Source organism: Strongylocentrotus purpuratus, unplaced genomic scaffold, assembly GCF_000002235.5.
Source record: "Strongylocentrotus purpuratus isolate Spur 01 unplaced genomic scaffold, Spur_5.0 spur5_scaffold_5, whole genome shotgun sequence".
In the NCBI taxonomy this organism is placed as follows: domain Eukaryota; kingdom Metazoa; phylum Echinodermata; class Echinoidea; order Camarodonta; family Strongylocentrotidae; genus Strongylocentrotus; species Strongylocentrotus purpuratus.
Genome location: NW_022145611.1, coordinates 35,101,191 through 35,121,853, shown reverse-complemented (window position 1 = coordinate 35,121,853; position 20,663 = coordinate 35,101,191). Strand labels below are relative to the sequence as shown.

The 20,663-nt window shown below is 35.6% G+C and overlaps 2 protein-coding genes across 2 annotated transcripts; one reads left to right on the top strand and one right to left on the bottom strand.

The window, feature by feature from the left end:
* Positions 1–987: 987 nt before the first annotated feature.
* LOC581647 (mitochondrial import inner membrane translocase subunit TIM50) lies at positions 988–11,457 on the bottom strand. Its single transcript, XM_781635.5, has 9 exons — positions 11,027–11,457; positions 8,220–8,251; positions 7,554–7,634; positions 6,756–6,875; positions 6,247–6,354; positions 5,457–5,555; positions 4,813–4,969; positions 4,095–4,198; positions 988–3,406 (listed from the first exon to the last, which is right to left on the bottom strand). Exons 1-9 carry the CDS (start codon positions 11,430–11,432, stop codon positions 3,305–3,307), a joined length of 1,209 nt encoding a protein of 402 aa, XP_786728.4. The 5' UTR covers positions 11,433–11,457; the 3' UTR covers positions 988–3,304.
* Positions 11,458–11,705: 248 nt separating this feature from the next.
* Positions 11,706–20,405, top strand: LOC581756 (McKusick-Kaufman/Bardet-Biedl syndromes putative chaperonin). Its single transcript, XM_781742.4, has 8 exons — positions 11,706–11,775; positions 12,938–13,212; positions 13,961–14,263; positions 14,928–15,754; positions 16,151–16,359; positions 16,864–17,042; positions 17,553–17,663; positions 18,054–20,405. The coding sequence occupies exons 4-8, from the start codon at positions 14,928–14,930 to the stop codon at positions 18,630–18,632; spliced, it is 1,905 nt and encodes a 634-aa protein (XP_786835.2). The 5' UTR covers positions 11,706–11,775; positions 12,938–13,212; positions 13,961–14,263; the 3' UTR covers positions 18,633–20,405.
* Positions 20,406–20,663: the final 258 nt, after the last annotated feature.

Below are 20,663 nucleotides of genomic sequence, written 5' to 3'. Positions count from 1 at the left end.
ATAAGTGCCAAAAATGTGACCACATGGTCAAAAGTAATCAGCATTGAATTTATTATCATATTTTACACATGATTTGGCATTGCCTGATGTCTTTCATGGAATGAAGAAACAAATATTAAAGATAAACTCCAGTACTGGTAAAAAAAAAAAAAAAAATTCTCACAGAATCAAACGAAACTTACACTGAATGTTCAAGATTACAAATAAATGACATGTGCCAAACAATTTTGGAAGAAAATGTATACTGGCTGAGTAATGAGCATAGAAAGACAAGGAAATCAAGGTAGTACTAGCCCCGACACCATGTGTGTTGTCCCATATATAGCTTTCTATGTGAGTGCTTGTTACTTTACCAAGACTCGGTCAAATTTATTATGATTTTGATGACTCCAGAACCTTGCAGTGCACACCAATACTTACATGCTACATGATCAACTGTTTCTGATCCTTTCCACACCTTTTCTTTCACAATGCAATCGCATTACCAGAACTAAAGTTTATCTTTAAAATGTTTATATGAAAAAAGTGAATAATGCTGTTTGATATTGCTGGTACACATTAATACGTGTATTTCATTTTCTTGTGGAGATGATCAAATCTTTGCTATCACAAGGCTTCAGTCCCTGTTTTGTTAATCAAAATGATTATTTTAAATATGTGAATTGTAAAGTGTGTAACTATGTATACCTATTTGTTTATATTCAATATGATTGCTTATTTTAATATATAAAATTCTGGAGTACATATAATTTTTAGAATACCATTTTGTTCAAACTTGCCAAATAAATGTGTGTTGTTGAAATATAAATTTAACTCTTAAAGAAAAACAAATATATCTATGTATGTTCTTTTTTTATTCATTTTAAATTGTAAGTAAAATTTAAAAGCACCCACCCTCCTATTAATTATGTTACATTAATGTCTTGTGTAATAAGCAGAGTAGTATTACAAGTATAAATGTAGTTACATACACTTCAAACACGGTTATAAACTGATCTTTTTACATTTATTTTGATATCTGTTTAATTCTTATATTTCTCACTGTAAAAAAAAGCTGCCAGAATACGTAAGTTCTATTTAATATCATTTCTTTATACATAAAAGAAAATTAATAAGTGCAGTAATGTTCATCAATGGCAATTATTTTTCACAATATAACTGTACTTGATAATAAATTCACATTTGTCTTTAATACTCATAGGACAATTGTAGAATTAAATGACTGAATAGCCTCCATTTTGTTTTGAGTCACTTGCTTCAAAACGTCATTATTGTAGAAGCAGATTTCAGCCAATCATACAACTGTCCTTAACCCCATCCTCATAATGAGAAGATAAATATAAAATCATAAAGTGCATTTTAAATGAAAATTCGAAGTGTTTGGTTTTAAGATTTTGCCTGCAAACTGGTCAAAGGCTCATGTTGAAATGCATTCACAAAATGGGATGAAATTGACTGTAGTAATGAACAAATCTAATTTTCCCTAAGTGATATTAAGAACAAATAGAAGATGAATTAAAGCAAATCCAAATGACCACTGTAATTTTTCTTTTCTCTTATTTTACCAAGAGCATAAGTAAAAGTTAAAGTAAATTGTCCTAAAAATATTCAAAATGATCCTGTTATAAAAATCCCCAATACGAAAATACAAATGCTGACAGTACCAGCTCACTCATTCATATCAAACATGAATTTTACTCACATAGCAAGCTCAAGTTTGAGATATTAAACTAATCAATGGCTTCTCAAGAAAATAATGCAGGCCTGCAGGGTTTGAGTGTCCAATCTTCACTTCATTAGCCCTAGTCGAGCCATACTCCACATGCATCTTCACCAGATGAGCAGGCTATTTCACACTAATCTTAGTTTGCTTGGAATAGAGTTACTACTATCACAAGGGCAATGGTATTTTGAAACCTCTGGCAAATGAAGACAGGACCTTGATACTGAAGATGCCTATCCTTATAACCAAACTCTTCCTGTTAGCAAAGAAAAGGCTGGCATGATGATTGATGGCCAAGAAATAAATATACACATACTTTCATACCCAGCGCTCACAGTTCATCATAAATCTATACGATTCTCTTATAGGGATACAATGAACTCTGGTAGTCCTGAACGTTGTATAACAGAATGTAAAGCAAAATGCATATTTGAGCATCGTTCAAACGAAAACTTGATAATCAGGGTCTGGTTTGAACATCATAGTGTACAAACATTGTCTAAGAGGGCGGGATATACAGTTAAGGTGAGGAATGACGATTGGCCACCTGTCACGTCACTGGATCTCTTCAAAATTGGTTTCTTTCTACAATGTTTCATTTATAGGATGAAGTTTACTAGTCTGTAAATCCTCCTTTTGCTTCACAATGATCCTTTATACTTTTCTTTATGCAAATATCATATAAAGAGCAGACTATAAAAGACTACTTTCTTGAAGAGAGTAGTAAGAAATCAAATAACTTTATCTACCACAGTCCATGTTTGAAAATCCTCATCAGGCATCTTGGCACTAGATGAGAAAACAAGCCAATGCTTGAAAAAGACATATTATAAAGTACTGAGTATCGCCAGAAACTGTCTCGACATGGAACTTGACAATTGCTATTTGAAGGACTGCCATTTTCATGGTAAGAATTAAGAAACATTCGCCATTTGCAAAAATCTAATGTTGTGCAAATTGTGATTAACTCTTTTTCATAGAGTTAAATCTATTTACCAATTCCCTGCATGAAACTTTCATGCATGTGACATTTTCTGTTTTTACAGTATAACATTTAGACACTATCTTTTCACAATGATTAGGTTCATTTTCTTACCTGACTGTTTGTAAATTGAAATTAGAATCCCTAACAGTGGTCTTAATAACATATACCATTTAGAGAATAGATATATATACTGAAAACACTGTCACAGAATACAACATAATTAGACAAAAGTACAAATTCTGAAAACGCCTATGTGGAATATGGACATAATATTAATATTAATGTGTATAGAGTCCATATTATTAATGATATATCAACCAGAAATGCCTTCATCTCATCAGCTGAGCCAGAAGGTTGCTAACCCACTCTTCCTTATAGAGTTAATTCTGGGTCTCAACATACAATATGAGTTTCTTAGGTACTGTGTTATTTAATTCATTGACTGTACAAAAAAGAAAATCTGAATTCTGCATATTGAGGTACAAAGAGGCGTTTCTCCTGGCAGAACATCAGAGACGAGATAACGGATAGGCCATGTTCACATTAGTAAGGTGCTGACAAGACAGATTTGTTCACACTAGTACTTTGATGGAGTTTCATCTTCTTCCAATCAATCCCCTGGTCCAACCTCCTACTAGTGATGAGCCACCTTTCTCCTTGGCCTCTGCTATTCTCTTCGCCTCTTCCTCTTGCTCACTCTACAATAACAAATCAATACAAAATATTACATTCAAACTAATGTTCTAATTAATGCTCCTTATTACAAGGTATTTTGTTACAGCTCAATTGATTTTTATCATTTACAAATAGATCAAACACAAGAAAGTTTGTTTAATTGTATGTATAATGATAAATACAACATGTACACTGTTTCTGCAGGCTAGTAGGGTCGGTCAATAGCAATACTCCATTAAATTGACACACATGCTGCAAGTCTATGAGTATTCAATGAAGTATTTTCATTGAATACTCATAACATCATGACGGTTTCTCAATGTTCCTCCACATTATGATGCATAGCTCTTGATTATCTAATCCTGAATATCACCCGAACCTCATGCAAGGGTATCAGACAATCACGGAAATTGTCTTCTCACTTTAAATTGAATTTTAAAACTTACTTACAAAATTAAGCAAAATACATGAACTCCTTCCCAAGAATTTCAGTGCTGTACAATGTTTTTTGACTGACAAGGTCTCTATTTTTCTTCTAGAAACAGAAAAAATCCCCTCTATCATGAAGTATAATTCCATGGATGATATTTTCTGCCCAATGTATTAATGAAACTGAGCATTTTGAAGTCAAAATTGTATTTTGTAAGTTCCTATATAGGATAATTGACCACAAAGATGGGAGTTCTAGCAGGGTTTAAGCATTGCTCTGACCTGTAATCTGGCCTGGTTAATCCTGAATGCTTCCATCGGGTCTTCAAACTGTTGGTAGAATTCCAGTACTGTCCTTACATCTTCCACACCACTAGCAGCAACGGCTTTGGGAGAAAAGAAAAGAAAAAATGAAATGATAACCGGTACTGTATTAGCATGCAATAAAGTTTTTTTTAAATTCATGTAACTACTTTTAAAGTCCATAAGGTAATGAACAAGAGAATCGTGTGATATATTTCTCCCCAAATGGAACATGTTAATGATTTTAGTGAATGAATCACGATTCTTGTCAGAGGTGATTTAGACATCTACAAATGAGCACTGCTTCTTTTACCATACTGTAATTTACGTTGTATAAACCGCCCTTGTGTATTAACCGCACCCCTCTTTTTCGCCCTAAAAGGCGGCAAAAAGGTGCGGTTAATACACCGTTAATTACGGTAATTACATTTAAGTAATAAAAGGAAGACAGAAGTTCTTTACAAATGCTTCATTCTGAATTTCTTTTGTAAGATAATTGTGACCTGTCTCCACTATAAATGTTAGAGCAGCAATGATTTTCTTGAACATTTTAAAAAAGATTACTGCATCTCTTATTCATTATCTCAAACCTTCAAATTACTGATTGAAATTAAAGAACAGTGACAATTTAAACCAAAACAACAATTGTGGTGGAAAATAATCTAATGAGAGCAGCAAACTACATAAAGGAACTTACTTCTGAGGAAGGCAGCTAATTCAAAGAGAGTTCTGTCGTCATCATTGCCTTCCCATTTCTTCAAACCCAGAGCATTCTTAGGCTGTAGCTGGTATGACTTGGCATTGCAGTCAACAATGATTACCTTAGAAAGATCACGATTCAAACTTGACAGATCCTGTATAAGAAGGGAACATAGACAAATATTGTTATCATCTATTTTTTACACACCATCTTCTTATTCTTCTTCTTGGTTTCCTCTGCTTTTTGAAGAAATGTGCCTGTGCATAGGAGAAATAGTTGTTCTATCAGAGTGGGTACCACTTGCCATTCATTTTTATGAGGGAAAAACAAAAATCTTCTTTGGATGTATTTTTGTCATTAATTTGTAGCTCCCATTGCATGCAGAAGTAACATCCTTCCAAGTAACCTATCAATATATCTGGGTTTTGAGAAATAATTGTAAGCAAGGTATAATCTTAATATTTTGATTTGCCACAACATGCAATAAGTATGGTTGAATTACTAGCACCGATTTTCATGATATTCTAAAAAATATCAGGTCTGTGTAAAAAAAACAAAAAAACTTTCAACAACCACAGGACTACCCAATAATTCTATTCCAGACTTTAAAAGCTTTGCATTAAGAGAGAAATTTGACAAACCTTGACGTGATGGCCATTGACATACTTGGTTGCATCTCTAAAGAGCCTGTACATGATACAACCCTTGGGATCTAAGGAATCCAGGATGGGAAATGCAGTCTGTGAAAATAATAATAAGAGGAAAAACAAATTGAACAATGCATTACATTGTGTTACTATCTAATTTGTGTTTCATAAAGAATAATCTTCTCTAAAAGTAGTCCTGGTACTAGATCCTCTGTATGTCTAATAATCTTTGCACCAAAAAAACTAACACAGCCAGGACATACAATGTACAGTATATAAGTAAGTTCTTATTTAAGAAATGGCAATCACAAACTGACTTTGTGTGGAATCTGGGTAACCTCTAGTAATAGATGGACCTTTGCTTTTATCCACTGTGCCACACTGCTTCCTGTAGTACCCTACATATTACCTCGTAACTTTCCAAGTTTCTCTCACTAATCTCTCTCCACAATCTCACTTTTCAGATTTCCTATCCTCTTGTTCATCTTCCAGGAGGACCATCATTTGTCTAATCACTTTATGGCTTTGCAGTCACACATATTCTTTACTTTATAAGTTTTATAATTCTTTTGCAGTAGATTAATAAACTTTCTTTCATAGAAAAACTCCTGTACAATGCGCTATAAAAGCACAACTTATGGTCATTATGGTTATTCTCATCATTTGACAGACTACATGCATCACCTGCCAAGAACGAGAAGGGCATTACCTCATATACTTCAACACAGAGTTAATGCCCTCCTGGCTTTAAACAGACGACATGGTCAATCCTGAAAGTACTCACAAATCCTTGTTCTGAGGTGTAGATGACAATTTCAAATAATGGTGGTCCAGCCTGCTGTAAGAAGTATTCTACCCCAGGTCTCTTCTTGAATCTCCAACCATTGGCATACTGGAATTGTGAGATGAACAAAAAACAGAAAGTCATTTAATATATCTGACACATATAAATGCCTTTAAAACATTATTTTGACATTTCTCAACAATTCATATATGACTACTCACTAGTAATGTTCATGGACTATGAATGCATACAAACTAAAACAAAGGAAGTTAATTTGACAAGTTACTGGTATGTAATTGTCTCTGATACATTTAACAATGTGAAAGTTACAGCATTATGAATCTAAAATGTAATTTCTGAAAATAACTTTCTCACATTAATGACACGTAGGTTTTCAGTACATATGCATCAGCAAAAATCTGGTGGACTAAAGAGTGATTTGTCGGGCATCACTGAGGTACAGAAGAGAACTGGTAAGGTTTGTGGATAAATCTAATTGTTGCACTGACCGTCCATTCTGGGTGGACTAGTATGTCTTTCATCTCTAGAACGAGTGTATAAGGTGGCTGGTAGTAGGGTTCAACCAGAGGATCTGGAAGGAGTTTCTCAGCTGATGGTTCTGCAATCATCTGAACAAAATGAGATATAAAATCGAGAGTAAATTAAACAATCTGTATAAATCTATATAGACAATAAAAAATGAAGAATGTGTAGTATTTCAGGTATAGTTCAAACTGGACAAAGACTTACAATATATATGCAGGTTTAAGTTTTACACTGAAAATAAACAGTGTAGTAGGTACCTATGCTTTATTTCAAAGGTATAGAAAAACGGTCTGATTCTTATGATTTTTTGTTTAAAGCCTGAAAACAACAAAAATTCTTCTTTTGTCCAGAAACCCATGTTACTTCATTTCCCATGAAGAGATATATAATACTTAAAATCTCCAAAAGGTCAATAAAGCAAACAAATATAATCCTAGTTCAACTGCAAAGGTCAGACAGGTAGGCTGGATTAATTTAGCCAAATGATTTTTACAGCAAAGACTGACCATACAATTCTGTACTAAATTTCTTCTGCACTTTATACTGGATTCTTGATGCATGTTGTGTATATGTTGTAAAGATACAGATGTTTAATATCATTTGTATCCAACTAATCCATGGATATATTTTTGAGTTTTGAAACTTGATATAAAAAAACAAAATGGAAACTCCATGACACTGCCATGATTTCTAGCCACAATGGACATTTCTTCCTGAATTTCTAATCTCTTTCAGAGCAAATATCTCTCAACTTTACTTACCGTTCGGTACGTGTTCATTTCTCTGTACGCCCTCTTCAAATAGCCAAAGACGATGAAATCATCCTCAAACTCATCTACTATCTGTGTGTAAAACAAGTAAAAATAAAAATGAAATAATGTATTTAACAACCATCAAGTACTCATTAATCATTACAAATAATCCAAAGTGAAAAGGAACATTAAACAGCTCCTGTGACATTGTGAAATAAAATTACTATATTGTTTAATTTCAATTGGAATATTTGAATTCTAGCTCTAGTTTGAAGGCTCATATCCCTTGCTATAGATTACAGAATTGAAAAATAATAAAGTAAAATATATGATTAAATAATTCTTAGATGTGATGCTGATCAAGTTACAACTCCCTTGGGATACTTTTGTGTTTACAACTTCTGTATATTACTCCTTCTATTATCATTCTAACTGGCATAGATAGATTTGTTACAACGCAGATAGACATTGGAAAAATCCAGATCATACACAGCTAGAACAGAAGAGACAGATAAGGTTACTAGTAAATACACTGTACATATGACAAACAGTCTTGAAATCTGTTATAGGCAATATACACTTGGAAATTAATTTGATTTAAAAGTAACAAACTAGACCCCCCCCCCCCCACAACACATGTATATACAAAAGAAAAAAGAAAAACAGTAATCTTACCACTTTCCCATGCTCGTCTAGCTGAGGTTGGCCTGTTAAACAAAATAGAAAAGGAGAGGTATACTATAATCATGATAACATTTGTCTTCAATACACTGTAGAGGTTCCTTGTATGGAGCTAATACAGAACTTTAACAATGTTATAGCCTTACAGATTATAAATGAAAGAAAACAACAAAAGGAAACTAATAAATCTTCATAAAAAACAGTGTGATAAAACACCTTTGTTGCAAAGTCTTGCGTACAGTTTTGTTAGCAGCAAACATTTTGGAGTGCATGGCAAACTGCAAGCAATTTTTCTGAATAGTGTGTACCGGTACTGTATGTTAATGTTTATTATAATAATTTTTCAATATGATGTTACACTCTTTGTAAAATGAGATATTGTGGAAAACAATAAACTATCTATCTATGTCACTGCTGATTTTCCTCTGTCAGAAGAAGCCTAAACTGCCTCTTCGATGAAATCTACATGTGTGCTAGCATGTCACGTAAGTGTCTTAGCAGTGCCAAGATATGCCAGTGTTCCTGTGTGCAATGCTCTACCTGCAACACACTTGCATGTTTTAGTACAATTCAGTGCCAGGCATGTGACACGTGGACTCCCTTTGAATACAAAGGGTAAAAGGACCACGATCTAGCAGAACTAATAACAGACAAAAAGGCCCCATTCACCTGCGTGATGACACCTCACAAAGCCAACATCTCAGAGAAGCCCAAATGAATGAACAACTAGAAACGGAACAAGTTTTCCTTACATGTCCCAGTGATGTTCGTCCCTTGCTTCTCGCCATCGCAGCCTGACGGAAAGGGCATATCTAACAAGGGGGAGTACTTTAACAGCAATAATCAAGATGAAGGTACGCAAGCAACTTCTGCAAGAGCTGTACTCGAGGAAGGTCAACCTGAAGAACCTGGACCTGAACAAAGCTCTTCAGGAACATGGTGAAAGCGGGCATGCAGTTGGTTATATTAATTTATAGAAGTGTGAAGACTGTTCAGGAATGCCCATGGGTCACGCCCAAATTTGGATAAGGAACCTATAATTATTATAGCATCTTTGAATTAATGCCCATTTTTTTGTTGTCGTTTGCTTTTGACAGTTTTCACAGTTCAAAGAAATGAAGCTACGCTCATAAGGATAGCTGAACAAGAATAAAAGAAACACTCCCGTAAAAGCATTGTCAACTTGTTGTTTTTGATTGGCTGCAGTTATATCAAGGAAGACTTGAAGGAAAAATGCAACACAAACGCAGTCATATTAATGGAGAATGAGCAACTCCTTAACTAGACACGACAGCTTCAGAGGGAGCTTGACATGGTTCAACTCAATGTGGAAGATGAATACAATTCCAGAAGAACTAGCTGACTTATGAATGATGACCTCAATATAGCCTTTCCTAGCAAGGTCAACTTCAGGAGTTCTACCAAAGACATGACAAACAACACTACAAACTGGGGCCTAGAAAAGAATGCCACAAGAAAGAAAGTCAACAATCAGCCAAAGCGAGTGGACCAAACACCCCTCCTGAACACCTATTGTGATGATGAATTGGATGGTTCATTTGAAGCACATTCCACCTAGCCGTAAGGATGGTCTTGTGATCCCTCTTCACAAAGGCAAAGACAAGAATCCATCTATCCCAGGTAACTATAGAGGCATCTGGCTCACCTCCGTCCTACGCAAGCTGCTGGTGGAACGTAAAATCACCCAACACCTAAAACACTAAATACCAGACCCACTCCAGTTCAAATTTCAGCAGGGAAGATCCTGCACTCTTACAGGAAAAGTCCTGGACCTTGTCATTGAAATCTTCAAGCTCTTTAACCAAGAGCTCTATACATCTTCATACTGGATGCTCAGAAAGCATTTGACAGGGTTTGGCAGGAAGGTCTCCTGGCAAAGATAGCAGCCACACACCCATTCCCAGCTGCATACCATTGCATAATTCTACAACAGCTGCTCAAGCAAGGTGTTCTGGGACCAGCAACCTATATAAAGCCTTTTATGGAACTTCGGCAGACTCAAAGTCACAGTGCCGACAATCTCCGATCTTGGCTGAGGAAGGGTACAAGAGAGAGAGAGAGGTCGCTCCAGCATAATATCAACTTGCCTTTTAGCCTTTACGATTCAAAAATGGCGCTTTGCCCTTGGCGAGTTAAACAATACGCCTTCTTGCTGAACGTTTTAGCTTTTACGGTTAAACAACATGACAACTTTTTTGCGCTAGTTCACAAGTGTGCCCATGCATATACTTTGGCGCCAGCAGCTAGCTACGCGCGTGGAGCGTAACCTACTAAACAAGCAACTTCACATAATTATGTTGTAGCCTGTAGGCCTACTGTAGCTGTAGGTTGCATTGTGCAGCAGTTTGCACTTTGCACTTTGCAGTGAAACCTGAGAGTACCCTACTAAACATGTAACTTCACACATTTATTTGTAGCCTTTAGACCATGTTTTGTGCAGCAGTTTGCACTAGACTAGGTCTAGATCTAGGCCTATGAAATTATGTCTTCGTTTTTAGGAAAAATGCTTCAAAAAAGATAGGAAAATAGACACAAAGTGAAAGTCAAAACAGGTTAGAAAGATAATGACTTTGAAATCATGATCATTCATTTATTTGAACAATTGTTTAAAGATTTATTTGATTTTTGGAATGTTTTATTTGTGTTTTGTAGGGTACTCTCCACGCGCGAGTCATGCGTAGCTAGCTGCCAGGTGCAGAGTTGAGTAAATAATGAAGAAAACTACGGCCGGAGTATGGGCACACTTGTGAACTGATGCAACACACTACACTCAGGTCTACCTAATTCATAAACAGTCAATAGTGATGCTCCAACAAGCATTCCTCCCGTGATGCGCATGGCCCACTTCTGGATGCGTGCCGTTCTCTTTTTTCTCTCCTCCTTCTTCTTTCTGTCGTCGTCTGTCTCCCGTTTCGCCTTCTCCTCTGCCTCGCGGAGCATTGCCACCAATGGCATCGCACTCTCTGTCGGCTGATTGGGTTGTTTTTCTTCATTCCTGACCACTGAAGTCACTGATAGTGGGCGAACTAATTGCCTAAGATGATGATTAGATGCCGGTAAGTTAGTCCTGCTGTTACTGTTGTGATCCACCCTCCTTGTTCTTGCAGCATTTGTACCCAAAAATCGTAACCACTGCCTCACGCACGTTCCACTGAGCGCTGCCATTTTGTTAAGTTTCGTCAGCATGAAATAACACAAGAGGGAGACAAAGCAGCAGTCATGGCATGACTTATGTAACTTCTGGCTTTGCATACATGTCATGATGTGCTAAAATAAATAAATGAAATTGTCTGCAATAAAGTATAGACTTATGCTTGTTATGTATGAAAAAAAAAAATTAGAAGAGGGTAGCTGGATTCAGTTTATTAAATAAATACTCAATTAATTAGGAATTGGAAACGTTAGGCGTAACCAATGTGCTGACATAAATTTGTCATGCCTCATGCATGGTTAAAAATTATAAAGTTTCAACTTTCAACCTCTGTCCAGTTAGCAGACACCTAATCGCTGTGGGAGGAAATTTGTAGAGGTATGAAGTCAATATATTCGTGTTTTTTCGGAATGAATAGGAACATATTATTAAAATTTAACATTAATTGTGAGTAAACTAGGGAACTGTAGGATTTTACCGAAGAAATCGAGCCAAGAGTGATTCCTCTTCTTATTTGATAGTCCGACGTGTTAATGTTTGTGTGTGGTGGTCAGAAATCTGAATATAATTACCAGGTCAATCCATGGCAGTGGAAGAAGAATTGACGACCATTTTTTCCGAAAGGATCAGCTTATGTATATCTTGAAGGAATGTGGATTTGTTTGTGGCATGTGTGATATGTGATCTGTTGATTTTAGACTCACACTGGCCGTGATAATTCATGCTGCTTGAGAATTGGACAATTGGCTGTGTGTAGTAGACTTTTTTATTTATTTTATTTACTTCATTTTATTTCAACATTGTAGCCCCATCAGTAGTTAAAATACTGTTATTCTTGGGGGCCCTGCATAACATAATATACATATATAGACTCTAGACATACATAGATCTATACATGAAAACATCATTTACATGGTGAGTAGTATACCAGAATTAAAGAATTACAGATTAAATCTCAAATGCTTTTGAGTCTCAACATTTCAAACACCACTGTACAAAACTCAACTGATTTCACTCTTAGTGACAATTGATGACACCTAAATAGCAGAAAAATACATTTTTTTAAACTTAGTGGCCCAAATTCACAAAGGAGGTTTGTCGACAAACCGAGGTTTATGTACGTCATATGACGCGTTTTGACGCGATTTTTACAAACCTGGTTTGTAAATAACAAAAGGAGGTTTGTCAAAACAAAAGGAGGTTTGACGACAAACCTCCTTTGTGAATTCGGGCCAATGATGTTAAAAATTCAAATTGTAAGTCTAGTGTCAAATTTGTCGATCAGCCCAATCCGACCTATTGTGTGCAGTGACTGCAGTCTATGCAATATTGTATGGTGTGTATATTTGTGTGTATATCTAATAATACCTGCCTCACAGCAAGTATGCAGTGCTAGAGGTCAATACGCATTGATTGACTCTCTATGCTTTGCTGGAGTTGGCCTAGATCTAGTACAGAAACAAATTCTGAACAAGAATTATAGTGAACTTCATCTGAATTTATTAACCAAACTTGTTTTTATTTTACTCTTTTATTCCAGTTCGTTGCTGCTGCATCAACATATATTACATTCATCCCCTATAAAGGGAAAGGAAGCATTGTGTACATCATGAACCCACCAAAGAAGAACTTTTTTGTTCGCAACAAAGTGCTCTTCGTAGGTCTTATTAGTCTTTCACTAATTCATGTTGGTTGGTTTCACATCGCTAATGATCCGGTCTTCAATAAAGGAGAAAAGAAGACAGTTTCAGACCTTCTTCCATCCTACATCAAATCTAAGGCTTTGAAAGCACCAGCTGAAAAATCCAATTAGTTGTAAGTTCATTGTAGCTCTTAAGATAACGTTTATTTTTGGCAGTTAATTCATGGGTTTTCAGACTTGCCAAGTTCTGTTTCCTTTTTCTGTTATTATAAAGTTTAATGTTTTGATTCTAGATCACTTAATTTGTCAATATAGCAGATTAGGTATTTTATCAATCTGTAATGTTATGAAAATATTAATGTAGGGTATTTCAGACTTAAATGGAACAGCATGTTATGCTTGATAAAGGTATCACAAAAAAATTCATGATACATCCATTCAAATTTGCTAATGCTGAATTGTCTACAGGTTTTCAAAGTAACAAGGAATGTTGTTTCATGGAGATGTCAAAATTCATGCAAGTATACTGGTAATGTAGTTATGCTTTATGACAACTTATGGATTTCCTCAAGTAGCACTGAAGCTTCATTGCAAGAAATCAATCTACACAGTGAAAATGTTGTATTCCTTTTTCTGTAAATGATATGTGCTTGTTTGATTATTATAATTAGGCAATGTTAGACCATGTTCAATCATTATACAAAGTGAAAGATGTTGTCTCTTAAGACCCAGAAGGATGTTAACTCCGCATTAGATTACATATAGCCATTTATTGTACCTCTCAGCAGATAGTATGCAACATTTTCCACAACACTATGAGATACCTGATCAATATTACATACATGTATATATATAGAAGCATTCCCAAAATGGTTCCAGCATTCACTATAAATGGTTATTTTTCCATAACTTGCATTACAGGTCAGTCGGTCAGTCATATCAGCCAACATCTGTGCAATCAATTGAAATTGAGGACACGCCCAATACATTTCAAATTTAATTTCACTGAAGGACAGTATACCATGGGTCTCGGAAGGACTATTACGCAGCACAGATTTGTTGGTGCTTTAATTACGTTGGCCACGATTCACCTAGTGATCTATAATGTGCAGAAGATCGCGAAGACATCAGCCACTGCTGAGGACAGGAAGGAGCAGGAGACTGTAATGGTTATAAGAACAGATGAGAAGTAATACAATCTAGCAAAGCAACATTCATATCAAGGTAAAGTGTTAATTTGATGTACCTGTGAGTGCTGTTAATCAACCAGCAAGTTTGTTGAGGGTTTTGTGGATTTTAGTAGTTCTGAGATGGGACAACATTTTGTACTTGCTGTATGTTAGGCAGACTGACAACTCGGGAATTTACAGGCTATCTTTCATGTAGATAAAAATGTTAGTTTCTTCTCATTCTGTTTCTATTTGTATTGTCTAAATTTTAGCGGAAGAACCGAAGAAATACACTAGCAGAAGTAGTTTATTTTAATAAAAGGAAACGTTGAATACTCCAAACTGTATAAAACTTATAAATTTAATAGTATTTAGGATTATATTTGTTAATGATATATCAAACAAAGAGTGTCTTTAAAGTGTACCAATCATCCAAAAGAATATTTTGTTTTGTGTATTATGGTTCCATGTGTCTATACTGTATTAAAAATATGAGCTTGAAATATTACTTCTAGCCATACACCAACTATTTGTTTAGGTTATTGGTACACTTTTAGCAGAGGGGACAAGTAATCCCCTCTCCCCACATCAAGTTTACATCTAAGTTGGTAGGAAGATCTTACATTTAAGTTGGTTGACAGCTAGTTACACCAGTAAAGATCTCTTCCTTGACTAAATCAATGTAGCCTATTGAGAGATGTTTTCTCTTCTGTTTTCAGATGTGTGCTGTGTCTCCTGGAGCAAGTATGGCCTATCAAACTCCCAAGGAACAGTCTCACATCAGCTCCTATGACCAGCAACATCCAGCCAACATTCATGCTCTCCAAGCCTTCAAATCCATCATCAAGTCCTGCTATGGGCCTCAAGGACACTTGAAAATGATTCAGAACCAGTGTGGAGGCCATGTTACCCTGACTTCCTCCAGCCAGAGACTACTGTCGACCCTGTCACTGTCCAAACCAGTGCTGAAGATGCTTTCTGCAGCTGTGGAGGGCCACCTCAAGGTGTATTCTGATGGAGGCCTCCATGTTGCTCTTCTGGCGTGTTCATTGGTTGAAGGCTGCTGGGAGACTGGACTGCATCCCATGATGAGTGTAGCCGTCAATGAAGTAATGCAGGACATATGCAAAAAGACCATGATGTCCAGCGATATCTTTAGGATACCTATCAATGTGGCATCCATGGAGACACTCTTGTCACTTGTTAGATCAGTGATTGCTTCAAAACCAGGTTGTGGCCTGGTCAAGCAGGACCTTCACGGGATAGCCAGTCTTGTTGTACAGTCCTTCATATCCTCCATCCCAAGTGTGGACCATGGTCAGCCATTGACCATTCCCGAGGTTCAAGTCATTGGAGTAGAGGGGGAGATGCCTTCAGGTTCACACATCCTTGAAGGCATTCTGATAGAAGCCCCAGATATTCCTGCCTTCTATACTAAAGATCTTCAAGTGCCTAGGATAGACTCAGGACATGATGCTGGCTGTATTAGAGTAGTGCTGTTCAACATATCTCTGTCAGGGGATAGTGAGGAATATGCTGATGTTGGGTAAATCTTCTTATTAATATATATCCAGTATACCAGTGTTGAATGAAGGCTGAATTTACGTAAAGGATGTGAACAGAAATATCAGAGTAGTATTAAGTTGTGATGAAATGATGACAGCAGAATTATTGGTAACTTTCATGAGTAGGCCCTACAACATTTGGATGCATAGGACTTTGTACAGCCAAGATAAATGGCTTCAGCAATTCTTCAAATGTTCCATGTTCTGTTCTTGTTTCAAGTGATTATCAATGATGCGATTGAAATGTATAATTCACTTCCTTAATTATACACTTTATCATTATTAAGCCTTTAAAATGAAATGGTCGGGCATTAATTCTACAGTGTATATTGGACTGTTTAGAAATCATCTATTGATTATGATTTTTGTCATTTCAGATATGAGTTGTCTCCTGGATTAACAGCTGAAGCTAGTAATCTCCAAGCCATGAGGGATCTTGTTGATCAGCTGGTTGACACAAGAGTTGGATTAGTAGCATGTCAGAAGGTCATTCATCCATCCATCAAACGCTACCTCAGACAGAAGGGTATTCTCGCTATTGACCGTCTGTCCATTCGCCATATTGGAGCTGTACAGCAGGTCACTGGTAAGTACTTTGAGCATTATTATTATGTTAATTTTGGATTGTTGTTAAATGATTTCTTTAAAATTAGCAGAAATAATTAAAGTCCATGTTTACTGTTCATCTTTACAGGTGCACACTTGATATGATATTAGACCATCGTGAATTGAAACTCATATAGAGTATTGTTACTTCAATTTGTTTTCAAAGCCTTTTATATCATTCCAAAACTGAGCGTTCATAATTTGTATGATTCATTTACATTTTTTACCATACTTCTAAAAGAATACAGTAAGCCAAGATACAGAATATCTGGATAGTTTTTAACCTTACTGAAACATGGGTTATGTTTATGTACTGAATGGATAGGATCAAGGTCATACATTTACATGTATCACATGTTCAACTCTTAATGAGTTAATGAGTTGTCTGAACAAATTAAAACCAAAAATTATTTACAGCTGGTATTAATGTCCCAAAACAATTACTGCATTTCAGCTCTTTGCCATAACTGTTTCTCCCATTTAGGTGCAGAGATACTAGGTTCATTCAGCTGTGCAGTCCCTTCATCCAGTTTTGGTTATATAACTGACATCAAGCACCTTGTCATGTTTGGTAAAAGCTATCTTCATCTCCAAAGCACTTCTTCATCACTATGTACACTGGTATTGTGCAATCACACAGAACAAAGCCTAGAAGAAATGAAGGTAATTGTCATATGATCATGAAGCTTAGTAACAGTTTCATGTGGCTTGATATTGATTAAGGACAGAATTTTGAGTGCAGGAGGTACACATTTGAGACAATAGACACATGCAAACGTTTTCTTCTGACTACCATAAATCAATGTAGTGAAATTGTTGTTTAAAGTCTTATCTTAACAATTTAGGACCAAGCTATTGTAGATTGATGTACATGTACATACATTATGTTTGAGTAATTTTCATCAAATGGATGATAAGATTTTTACAGTTATCCCAGAGATTAGTGAGCTTTTCCCAGATCGCAGTGAAAGTGATCCTTGGTATGTAAAAAACTTCTGCTGTTTGATTTACAAAATCAAACAGTCATTGTAAAACACAAACCCAATCTGATCTTTGGGTATGTTTTGTATAGATAATATTTATTTATAATCTTGTTAGAAATTTCCCTGCTTTGCTTATCTTACTTTACAGTGGAATCCTTAACATTGCATTTTTTCCTTTGATTTTGAGCAGCATGTTTGCCAGGTGGCTCATCATACCCTGGCATTGACCTTGAGTAACCCCACCGCTGTCCCTGGAGCAGGCTGTCTGAATGTTATCCTTGCTCATCATATCAGAGAACAGGTCAGAATGTAACTTCTCTCTCCCTTAATGAGTCTACTATAAAACAATTACTTGTATACAATTTTACCTTCAGCAATTAAAAAAAGATGTTTCTAGAAGCATGCAACATAAATTTACTTTACAACCACAATTAATCATACATGTTTATTAGTTGGTGATATTTTGCATGTAAACAAAGAAAGACAATATTTTAGTGATTTCTTTGATTAAGAATGGGAATATTTCAGTCTGTAAGACATTCTCCTAACATTTGTCATGCAATGAGAATTTGGAAGGTATTATCATTATCCCTTTTCAAGTTTTGCCAACTTGAAATAGTAAAAAAAAATAGCTGAACTCTTAAAAAAAATAATTGTCTTTTAATAATAATATGTTTTGTCTGTATACTAGGTATCACATGTGGATGAGAGCGTATGGAGAGATATAGGATGCTCTAAAACCCAGTTTCTACAATTAGCTGAGAAATTTGCATCCTGCTTGGAGGCAGTCTCCATGGCAACTGTTCATGATGATGGCAGCCATCTTGTGACAGACTCCACATCTCATCACAGCTGGTGCATCCCAAGAGAAGCCATGGCGGATTCTGATTGGCTGATGAGACTGGGTAGGTGTGGCTGTGGCATGAAGGTAGCCAATCAGCTCATGGATAGCTCATGGAGCATTGTGGGGAACCTGAAGTATGGGGTGTATAGGATGGAGAAGCAAGCTGTCAACGAAGCAAGCAGGACTGTGGAAGACAATGACAGTGAACAGGAAAATCATGCTAGGAATGTGTTGCATCCCACTTGCAGCGATCGGACTGCAGTGCATGATGGGATGTCTGGTCATGAATCATATAAGAGTCAAGAAGGTGATGGGATGGGTCTGATCTTAGACTTGTTTGCCGTGAGGTTCAATTCATTTTGTGTGGCTGTAGACATGGCTAATGTTGTGTTGAGAATCGGACACACCGTAGAAGACATCAATTGATGTCGTTACTTCAAATTGACTACTCCTACAACTTGTTTGCTTTGTAACATGAAACAAAGTTTTCATGATAAAAAGAGATAATTATAGGATTCTTCTTAATTAATATTATATTATAAAAAAGTCTGTATTTAATCCTAATGTGGAACTTAAGTTGTTATATTCATGTGGCAACTCTGCTGTTCTGATCTTCTTACAGATGCATCAAGATAATTCTTGTTTGTTATTCGTGTGTATGTTTCATTCTCCCTATGTTTTCTTCTTTATTATAAACACTGTATGTTGAATTAGCTATCCACTTTTATGTTGCTTCAAGCTGATTAATGCAGGACTAAAAGCAATACAACATTTATTAATGTACCAACCTTCTAACAGAACTTTAAACATGTACAATTTGTTAGATCAAATGCTAACATTTGTTGCTGTTCACAGTATTAAGTGGAAGGAAAATGTATGTCTTCACTGACAAATTGGTTTTGTAATTGTAGTTTTCAAATCTACTGTCTCGTACATCTACATAGGCCTAACCATATATTTGTCATGTTATACATACACTAATTTGTTTAAATTGCATTATAAATTGAAGAAAATCTACTGTTATCAGCAGAACCACCCCCCAAAAAAGAGATTGTGTAATCCTGATCTGGACCTTTACTTCGTTCTGCTGGGATGATTGCCTCTGTTTTTCTTTGCAGATATGTCAGTTCCATTTGATTTTGTTATAATCCACAAAGAGTCCTGCAATATTTGTTAGCGTACAATATTATATTTTGTGCAGGTGTACTTGCCATGGACATAATATGGTGATTTACATATTGATACAGGTTGCAAATAAGATTGCAGAATTCACAACAATATATCTTGTCTATTTACATCATAACTTTTTAAATAGGTTCTTTGAGCTAATTTTCTAACTTTATGCTCTTTATAATTTATTCTTGACTTTATTGCTTCCCCTCAGCCTTCTCCGAAACATAAAACATGTATGTTCGAGAAGAAAGTATTGTATACCAAAAGTAAATATCCAAGTCAAATGAAAAATGTAACAAATGTTCTTACATGTATGTTATCTCAATACAACATGCTGTGGTTATGTACAAGTACATACTAATATGCACAATGTGATTTGTTATGTAATAAAGGGTGCAAATGGGAAGCAGATGCTGTTACCTCTGTGTAAACGTATATGGATTAATGCCCTTCTGGTACCGGACAATTATTTTATATGCATTTTAATTTACTACGACTAAATGAGCGATATAATGACCATTATAATTATCTTTTGGGGATTTTTGTTGTAAAGATTATTTATGGTGAAATCAAAAGGTCTTGCCAATTTAGATGAGATCACAACAATTTCCTTAAGATTAAAATAAATAAATGAATGTACATGTTGTCTGTTCAGATCTAGAAGGGCATTAACTCTAAGTAGAAGTATATAACCTGATACCCCCTGGCTCCAAACAGACAATGTCATCATCATTTCTAATCATAAAATGATTATTATTCAGAAACTTGATCTAATGTCTCATTGTCCCCTCTAATTGGAAATCATTCAAATAGTTATATTATGGACTGGACTGCAGTGTACATGTAGAAAGCATTGCATTTTTCAAGAATTCAAATCTTGAGTAGGTTCCTGACATTGTGTTGTAATGAAACAATGTATTTGTGTGTGACAAATGTAAGAGATGAGACAGAATTTTATGAAGATGTAGTCATAAGTCGATTATGTGTGTTGAAATTGAGCATGAAATACAAAGAAAATAATTGGAATACTGTTTTGCCAACAAAGTCGTATTTATTTTGTTGTATTAAGTGTTGTAGGTCACCAGCCTAATGTTTCCCGAGGTATGAATGGAATATGTAACAGGAGAAAGAATAAAGGAATTATCTCTTGATTTTTATGAATTCAAACTCATTCATCTTCCATTTAAAATAATAAGAGAGAATAAACAGTATTCATGATGCTCTTAAAAAATAAAAGGGTATCTCCATAAAAATCGATTAGATTTATAACAACAAAAGACACCT